This window comes from Humulus lupulus, chromosome X (assembly GCF_963169125.1).
Source record: "Humulus lupulus chromosome X, drHumLupu1.1, whole genome shotgun sequence".
Classification (NCBI taxonomy): domain Eukaryota; kingdom Viridiplantae; phylum Streptophyta; class Magnoliopsida; order Rosales; family Cannabaceae; genus Humulus; species Humulus lupulus.
Window position 1 is genome coordinate 220,369,403 of NC_084802.1, and position 9,641 is coordinate 220,379,043.

A 9,641-nucleotide genomic window follows, 5' to 3' on the forward strand; every position below is an offset into this window, starting at 1 on the left:
TGCTCTTATTGCCTGTGTTAAATTATATACCAGTATACCCCATGTGCCCCCCAAGTGATCGAGGGTTGAAAGATCCTTGGTCACTTTCTACTTGACTGATTCTGTTCGAGCAGTTAATTACTAGTGAAACACATAGAATATATGGAATATATTCGAGCAGTTGAACACTGCTTGAACGTACCAAGCAGTTGAACACTATCTAGTTTTACCGACCAGTTGAACACTGTTCGAAAAATTAACACACATGCATATTTGTAGGAAGAATCGACCATGTTGCGCGTAGTCTCTTTTATTACTCGAAAATTAAAAAGGACAAAACGTGTCTAATAACGAGTCTTAAATAACAAAAATTGTTCAAAAAATAAATGACTGGTTAGCACATAACCAACTCATAAACCAAACTTAAATAACAAGTTATACAACTTAAAATTAAGCTACCACTCTGAAAGCGATATTTAGTGATAATATATCCATAGACGCTTGCCATTCCAGTGGTTCCTGATCAAGCTCCGTTCATCCATTCTCATCCTAGCACTCCAGCTCATGTCGAAATGTTCGGTCATACCTCTTCCTTTCTTTGTTACTATCCCTAGCCAAGCGTGGACCTCCACATATAGCGTCTAAGGTAAAGTCCACAAGCCCGGGTTGCAAGGGGGGGGGGGGGAGATCTTTGTTGTTTGAACCCAGGATTGTTGCTGCCTCCTCCTTGGGGTTTCTCTGCCCGATACTTTTTCAACTTTTCCGATCGGAGAAGACATTCTATCTCGTCCTTGAGGTGATTGCATTCATTCGTGCCGTGACTATAATCTCCATGGAAACGACAAAACTTATTCATGTCTCTCTTACTCATCTCTTTCCTGATGGGTGGAGGTTTCTTGTAGGGAACCTATTCATGACTAGCAAGATATATTTTTGCCCAACTGGCCAAGAGAGTGGTGTAATTTGTGAACTGAGGCTCATACTTGGTTGGATTTTCGTTTGAACTCGACTTAGCCTTCTTTTCTTCATGGCGGTCAGACCCGTTATTCCCATGTTTCTTTCCATTATTCTTAGGAAGGTCAGCTGATCCGCCCAGATTGTTTATGCCATTTTCCGCTTTCTCGATTGCATCATCCAATTTCATATACTTGTCCGCTCGGTCAAGAAATTGTTGAAGTGTTGAAATTGGATTTCTATGTATACTATCCCACAAAGGGCTCCAGTAAGTGATTCGAGAGGATATGGCAACCATCTTCCCCTCGTCTCCTACAACAGTTGCGCTATTTGCTTCTCTCATGAATCTTTGTATATAATTCTTTAGAGATTCATCCTTTCCTTGTTTGATATGTGCCAAATGATTGGCATAAACTGGTGGAGTTCAGGCAGCGCTGAATTGTCTACAAAACTCCTTCCTGAATGTTTCCCAAGAGGTAATGGAATTCGACTTAAACATCCAATACCACTCCTGGGCAGTATCTGACAATGTAGTCAGGAAAACTCTACACCGATAATTGTCACTTACCCCGAGCAGTTCCATCTGGTCCTCAAATTTCCCAACATGTCTGATGGGATCCGCCTTTTCTGTATATACCGGCAGCACCGGTGCTTTATATTTTGTCGGTGGCTAGGCTGCTCTGATCCGGGCACAAAATGGACTGCCACCCATGTGGTCTACCGCATCAATACCGGAAGGTCATTTTGATAAACCTTGCAGTGCAGTCGTTAATGCATCATGCTGGGCTTGGATGGCTGGTGCAATTCCTGGTCGGGCATTTCCATCTGGTGCAGTGTCATCAAGTATTTCTACTTGATCAGTAGGGCGGGTCAAATCTTGCCCTATGATCGGGACGGTCTTCCTCTTGTTGGTGATAACGTCCCTTAGATCCTTCTGGGAAGCATGTTCTCCTACCTGTTCAAACATCGCGCTCTTAGATTTTTCAGAAGGCTTACTGTGTCGGGACCTGCTCTCTCCCACTACGCTACTGGCTGAGATGTAGTGGCAGCTTTTCAGTATGGCCCGGGCAGTCTTTATCTCCATGCTGGTTAGTGCCTTCCTTTTCTTTTTCTTTTGACCGGTCGGTCTGATGACTGCCCCTGGTCTCGAACATGTCCATCTTTGTAACTTGGAGTTTTTTTATCTCGAGGAGCTTTGGTTTGGTTGTTTCTGGGTGGAGTGTGCTTATTATCCGACCGGTAACTCTCTGATCGGGAGGTTTCCAACCAGTGACCTCTGGAAGGAGTTCTAGAGTTCTCCCTTTGTGTTGATGCAGTTCTAGAGCAGAGTTCATCATCTGCCCGACTCGTCTGATTTCTTTGACTCCAGTCAGATCCCCGAGAGTCCGTCCTTCCAGCAGGGGACTTCTGACTAGCATTGTCCTTTTGTGCTCCCTGGACAGCTGCTCGTGCCACAGCTTGAGCATTGGCTTAAGCCAATTTGGTAGCCATTTCTAGAGCAAGTGCTGCTTCACGATGTCTCCGGTTGACTTCCTCCTGTCATTGTCTGATCTCTTCGCTTCTGGCCTCCGTATCGTGCCTTTGATGTTCTAACACAGCTCTCTGCCTGGCCATCTCTTCAGTGAAAGACTCCTGCCAGGCGTTAAATTGCATCATCTCCTCCTGGAAAGCCCCCATGGCCTCCTAGAGTTGTTCGACATCTGGAGTTGTCTCCTCGAGAAAGACCCTGGGCTCAGTGTCAGGGTTCTCAGGTGCAGGACCTTCTAGTCTAACAGTTTCTTTTGCAGTTGACGTACTGGCTTCCTAGGCGCCATATTGGTAGAATAGTAGTGTGTTTCTTCTATTCAGGCTCTCAATGAAAGCACCAAAAATGTTGACCACAGTAACGTCCCACGTCACTATGGCTGCTTTCTGAAATGCCGATTGGCCCTACAAACCAACACGAGTCTTTCCAGCGTGCTTTGTCCTCACTCGTACGCTTCCTGGGAAAACTTCCCAGGAGGTCACCCATCTTGAGATTACTCCAGGTCAAGCTCACTTAACTTTGGAATTCTCAAGTGATGGGCTACCGAAAAGAAGATGCATCTTGTTGATATAGGTAGTACCCATCAATCCATTTAAGCCCTCTTCAACTGTGTAGTTCCAATACCTACACAGTCTTAGAATCATCACACTTGACCTTTGCCAAGCAGTGTGGGATCACACAAATTTTTACCCGGTCTTTCCCCCTGCGGATCACGGGATTCTGATTATCACAATCACCCCCCGTAGGAGTCCGACGTCCCCGTCGGTCACACTTCTGGCTGGGTCAAGGCTCTGATACCATTTGTAATGCCCTACATCTCTATGGCTGCTTCTTGGAATGACGACTGGCCCTACAAACCAACACGAGTCTTTCCAGTGTGCTTTGTCCTGACTCGTACGCTTCCTGGGAAAACTTCCCAGGAGGTCACCAATCTTGAGATTACTCCAGGTTAAGCATGCTTAACTTTGGAGTTCTCAAGCGATGGGCTACCGAAAAGATGATGCATCTTATTGATATAGGTAGTACCCATCAATCCATTTAAGCCATCTTCAACTGTGTAGTTCCATACCTACATAGTCTTAGAATCATCACACTTAACCTTCCCCAGGCGGTGTGGGATTGCATAACTTTTTACCTGGTCTTTCCCCTGCGGATCACGTGATTCTGACAGTCACAACCACGATTTTGCCCAACAGCGAGTAGACGCAAAAATGACAATAAACCATGAATAGAAAATAAATAACACAAGTAATTTTATAGTGGTTCAGCCCCAATTTGTTGGTAATAGCCTAATCCACTTGGAGTTGTGATATATCTATCCTACACTTAAGATCAAATGAACCTGAGCCAACTGAGTTTCTTAAGTGTAAGTAGAAAAATACAGAGTTTCTCTAGAGAATACAAGCTTTCTCTCTCTAAGCTCTCTCAGAAAATGCCCCAAGAATGCCCTAAGTCACAGTCCCAAAGTTTCAAAATTAGAGAGTTTCCAAGTCTAAAAATGATTCGATCTCCTCAAATGATGCCATGAGCCATTTATTTATAGGCTCATGGATCGTACATGAGAAATATCCCATTTTGACGGGGTCCTTGGTTGTTTCAACCAACTTTAATTAATAAATAATAAACAAATTTAAATTACAACAATATAGCTATTACTTTGGGATATTTGAGAGATTCTCATGGTAGTTACGAGCGATTCGGGTTGAAGTTGTTACTGAGGTTTTACTGAAGAGTCACTAGATGATTTGTAACGCCCTACTTCCTTAGAGCCGTTACTAAGTGAGTTTTAAGACAAAACAGTGCAATGAACTCGCCAATCGAGGTTTTGAAACAAAAGTGTGACTAATAAAAAGTTAAGGCTGTAATCTTTGAAAATGCGTTGACTCAATAAAACTTCTAGTATTGAACAATTGGGATCCCAAAATAGGGTTTCAAAATTATTTACATCTTGCAATAAGTTTACAGTTGATCAGTACTAAAAATCATAGATTATTACAGCCATTTTCGAATAAACCCCCAACCAAAGCAGTCGGGCAGGCCAAACATGTACGCGTCGCTTCACGCTCTCCGTACTCATGGTTGGTTGACTCAGTCTTTGCCCTACCTGCAACACGGAGCACCCGTGAGCCGAAGCCCAGCAAGAAAACTCATGCAGAACATAACATATGCAAATATATATAGTTAATCATATCAGATAGCCCACAGATAAACAAGTCAACCATTAGACTAAGCAAACTCAGCCATGCCGACCCAGAGCCTTAACAAAGCCTGGGGTTTCGGTTCTCACCGTGAGGATAACTCATGTATCCCTTGGGTCCCACCCTGAATATAAGCATCCCATGTGCTGTGTGTTACTTTCGGCCCCACGGCCATACCCGGCCTACGCCGCACTCGGCCCTTGCCGTTCATTTCATCATATTCACACATATAGTACATTCGAAATAATCATTCACACACATCATGATTCATTTAAGGTTAAACATTTGCATATAATACAATCTGGGGCCATGCCCTGCAATCACACAGTGGGGCCATGCCCTAATCTTGGGTGTTACGGTTTTCTTACCTTAATTCCAAATGCTTTAAATAGAAAAATGACCGCCCCCGAGCACGATCCACTTCCCGAGCTCTAGCTTAACACCTAGTCACAACCAAGATAATGGATACCAATAAGATAAATCTCAAATGAGTTTCTAAACCAAGTTATAGTCCCTGGAACATTGAACTTCACCAAAAATATAAAAAGATTCAATCCCGAGCACCCGTGGTTAAATTCCCAAGCCTAAATTCTCAAAATCCCAAAATTCCTTAAGCGTCGCGGCATGGCCCAACCATGCCGCGGCATGGCCCCCAAACATGGCCACAAAAATGCCCAGAAACAGGTAAGGGCCGCGGCCCTACAAGGACCATGCCGCGGCCCGCCCTCCATCCTCAGCGCATCTTAGCCTTCAAGGGCCGCGGCCCTCCAAGAACCATGCCACGGCCCGACCCTTCGAACCCAGAAAACCCACCATTTTCAAGCTTAAAACCTCACCTTAAGCCATCCCAAAGCTCCCAATTCAAAACCAATTAATAATCACAACATTAGGATGGTTTAAACAACACAATTCCACCAAAAATCCAACCTAATACTCACCAAAATCCCAATTCCAAATTTCTGAGATTTCAAACCTAAAACTCAAAACCAACCATGGAATTCTCAATTTCAACCATCAAACTTTAATTTAAACCTTACCTCAGTTGTAGAATCGTTTCCCAAAGGATCCCATGACCTATCTTCAAAGTTTCAAGCCTCAAACTCCACCTTGACTATCAAAATCCATAAACATTCACAACCCAACAAAATCTCAGAATTAACTTGAGAAAAAAAAAGAATTAATTGCTTACCTTTACCCTGATTTGTTCTTGATTAACTCTTGAGCTAAACCTCCAAATCCCACCATCAATTTTCAGAAATTCAAGCTTGATTTCTCCTAAGATTTCTGTGGATTTCATGAAAGAAAGAGGAAAGAAAGAAGAAGAGGAGAGGGTGGAGGCTGGGTCGGTTTCTCTAAGTCTCCAAATGGTTTATTTGTTTTGTTTTTATAACTTAAGCTGGTTACCTCAAGGTTCGGGGTACCAAAATGTCCCCGAGGCAAAAATGGTAAAATCCCCCAGTATTCCCGCCTAGGCATCCTAACCTTAAATATATCTCCAATTCTTTATTTTCATAACCCAATATCAAAAATACTCCTTGACTTGTCCAAAGTCAATTATAATGCCCCGTTGTGACTTTTCCCCGCTATCCAGCTCTAGGATCGCCTCGTGCCGAAAGTTACCAATCACGGATATACCCACATACCACTGTGGTCTCAACAATCATCACATATTAATACAGTTATGCCCAACATGGCCAAAATTACAATTATGCCCTTCTAACACAATCCGGGCCTACATGCATACTAATATACATAGTCATGCATCTCAAATAATCAAATAGTCACATAACACGCTTTAAATTATAACCATGCATTTAACTCATAAAATCACACATAAATCCCAACACGCCATCCTGTGACACTAATCAAGGCCCTTAAGCCTTATTAGTGAATTCGGGTCGTTACACGATTAACTCCTGAGATTCTGATCCATCGATCGACCAAATCCATTCCCTAAAGTGAGTGTTTGGCCAAGACACTTCACCGGTCAGCCAAAGCACATCACTGGTCGGCCAAAGCACACCACTGATCGGGCATGGCACACCATTGGTTGGGCATGTCACATCTCTTGGTCGGGCATGACACACCACTGGTCGGGCATGTCACATCTCTAGTCGGGCATGGCACACCACCGGTTGGGCATGGAAAATCACACCACTGGTTGGGCATGGCTCACCACCGGTCGGGCATGGCACACCACCGGTCGGGCATGGCACACCACTGGTCGGGCATGGCAAATCAAACCACTGATCGGGTATGGCACATCACTGGACGACTAAATTTACTTCCTGACCATTAATATCACAACTCCGCAGGTCAACTCCCAACCTTTTCACTTCTTTAGTCAACACATTTATTGACTATTAATGTGTCATTTATTGACCATGCATTGCCACTTGTCCCATCCGATTGCTACGTCATCGAACGAAATTTTGGGGATAACAGAAGTTTATATTAAATAAATAATCATGAAAATAAAACATGTGAGCAAAGTGATTGACCAAGTCAAAAATTAATTTCTATTCTTTTAATGATAATAAAATGAGATTACAAAGAAATTGAGTTTTAGTTAGGGGATAAAACCCCAACATTCAATACGAGTAAATAAGCCCATTAGTCAGGTTGAGTCTCTACCTCCTTAGGATCATTATCCTCTGTCTAAAGAGATGCTCCTAAGCCCCTGATTCCTATGTTCCAAGCAGTTTAGCTCGCTTCAAAGTCATGTTGTACTACAATCCTCAATTGAAAAAATAATCATCATCATCATCATCATCATAATTTACTCTTCAAATCGAGTCCAATGACATATAGCATGATACCATTTGAAAACAGTAAAAAATCTCTCCTCAGTCGCGCACAGTGGCGGTTTGCGGTGGCTAGTGGAGGTGCTTCATCAACGGTAACGAAAATTGACTTTATATATATCAAAATGATCATCTCAATGTGTACATCACTGAAGTACATCGCATTCACCAAAATTACCTCCGGTGTTGGCAGAAAATGCTTCCAAAGGGGTGGAGATACCCAAAATCTTGCCGGAGAAAAATGGTGAGCTGACCAGAATGTGTTAGTGGGCGATGTTCCTCTCGTTAAGCTGATTCCAACGGTGCTACCCACTTGCCGAATGGTGGTCGAAGTTCACCAGAAAGTCACCTCAATGTTTCGACGATGAAACTTCAGAGTGATTGTACGGGCGCGTCCTTACTCTGATGGTCAATAAACTTCAGAGTTGTTGTTACTGGTTAGGGGAGCTACAGCTCCTGTGCGTGTCAAAAAATGGCCGGTGGTGGTTGCGTTTGGTGCCTGCCATGGCTTGCTGAGAGAAGAGAAGGAAATAGAGAAAGAAATAAAGGAAGAAGAAAGAGAAAAGAAAGAGATAAGTGTCGTGTAGAGAGAAAGGAGTAAAAGAAAAAGGAGTCCTTTGAATCTTTGACTCGGTGGGTCACACCAAAAAATTTATATATTATTTAATTTAAATATTTGAGTCTTTACATTCTTTCCTCCTTAAAGAAATTTTGCCCTAAAATTTTCAAAGTACAACCTTAAGCTAAAAATTAAATAAATGAGGATACTTCTCAAACATCTCTAACTCTAACTCCCAAGTAGCCTCGTCTTCTCTATGGTTCCACCATAAGACTTTGAGTACTGGAAGCTCTCTGTTTCTTAGCACCTTTAACTCTCTCGCCATGATTCTGATAGGTTGTTCTTCATATGTCACATCCTCTTGAAGAGGGATAGCCTCATACTCAATGATGTGCGATGGGTCTGGAGTATACTTCCTCAGTATCGACACATGGAACACATTGTGAACATGCCCCAACTGTGCTGTTAAGTTCAATCGATAAGCGACCTCCCCAACCCTCTTGATAAACTCAAAAGGTCCAATATACCTCGGGGCTAGCTTAACCTTCCCTCCAAATCTCATCACACTACACATAGGAGTAACTTTCAAGAAAACATAGTCACCAACCTAAAACTGAACTTCTCATTGGTGGAGATCGACATAACTTTTTTGATGACTTTGAACAACCTTAAGTCTCTCTTGGATGTCTTTGATCTTCTTAGTGGTTCTAGAAATAATTTGAGGTGCAATAATGACATGATCATCTGGTTCTGCCCAACACAAAGGTGATCTGCATGGTCTCCCATATAAGTCCTCATAAGGAGCCTTGCCTATACTGGCCTGGTAACTATTATTATAAGTGAATTCCACCAATGAAAAAGGTTCTCCCTAGCTACCTCCAAAATCAAAAATACAAGAATGAAGCATGTCCTCCAAAGTTTGGATGGTCCTCTCAGACTGTCCATCTGTCTGAGGGTGGTGAGCGGTGCTCAAGTTAAGCTCAGCTCCTAAAGCTTTTTGCAATTCTCGCCAAAACCTTGATGTAAATCAAGGATCTCTATCAGAAACAATGCATGAAGACAACCCATGCAGTCGAAGTATATGATCCACATAAAGTCGGGCTAGTCTAGACATACTATAATCCTTCCTAATTTGAATAAAATTAGAATATTTGGTCAAACGATCGCAATCACCCAGAAAATTCCATGCTTCAATAGTGTTAATGGTAATCCAGTCACAAGGTCCATCGTGATCTTGTCCCACTTCCATTCTGGTATAGGCAAAGGTTGAAGCAAACCTGAAGGTCTCTGGTCCTCAGCTTTAACCTGCTGGCAAATCATACACTTAGCAACAAAGCTAGCCACATCTTTCTTGATATCATCCAACCAACATTTTCTTTTCAAGTCTTGGTACATCTTTGTTCTTCCAAAATTAATAGCAAACATAGATCTTTGGGCCTCGATCATAACAAACTCTCTAAGATCAGGGATATTCACAATGACCAATCTTCCTTTATGGTATAAGAATCTTTCGACATTTACCGCCCATCTGTCTAACAACTCACCGTTTCGAATTCAATTCAAGATAAGTCTCAATGTCTGATGTTGCAACTGACATTGCTTAACTTGCTGAAGTAGCACTG

General features: G+C 42.7%; 1 protein-coding gene across 1 annotated transcript; it reads right to left on the reverse strand.

Moving 5' to 3' along the window:
- Positions 1 to 8,203: 8,203 nt before the first annotated feature.
- On the reverse strand, positions 8,204 to 8,593 carry LOC133806780 (uncharacterized). The gene has a single exon (XM_062244869.1). It carries the CDS (start codon positions 8,591 to 8,593, stop codon positions 8,204 to 8,206), a length of 390 nt encoding a protein of 129 aa, XP_062100853.1.
- Between the last annotated feature and the right edge of the window lie 1,048 nt (positions 8,594 to 9,641).

What these genes read in the sequence shown, in the direction of transcription:
- LOC133806780 (XM_062244869.1), bottom strand. Translation starts at nt 8,593, where the DNA reads ATGTGTAGTGTGATGAGATTTGGAGGGAAGGTTAAGCTAGCCCCGAGG.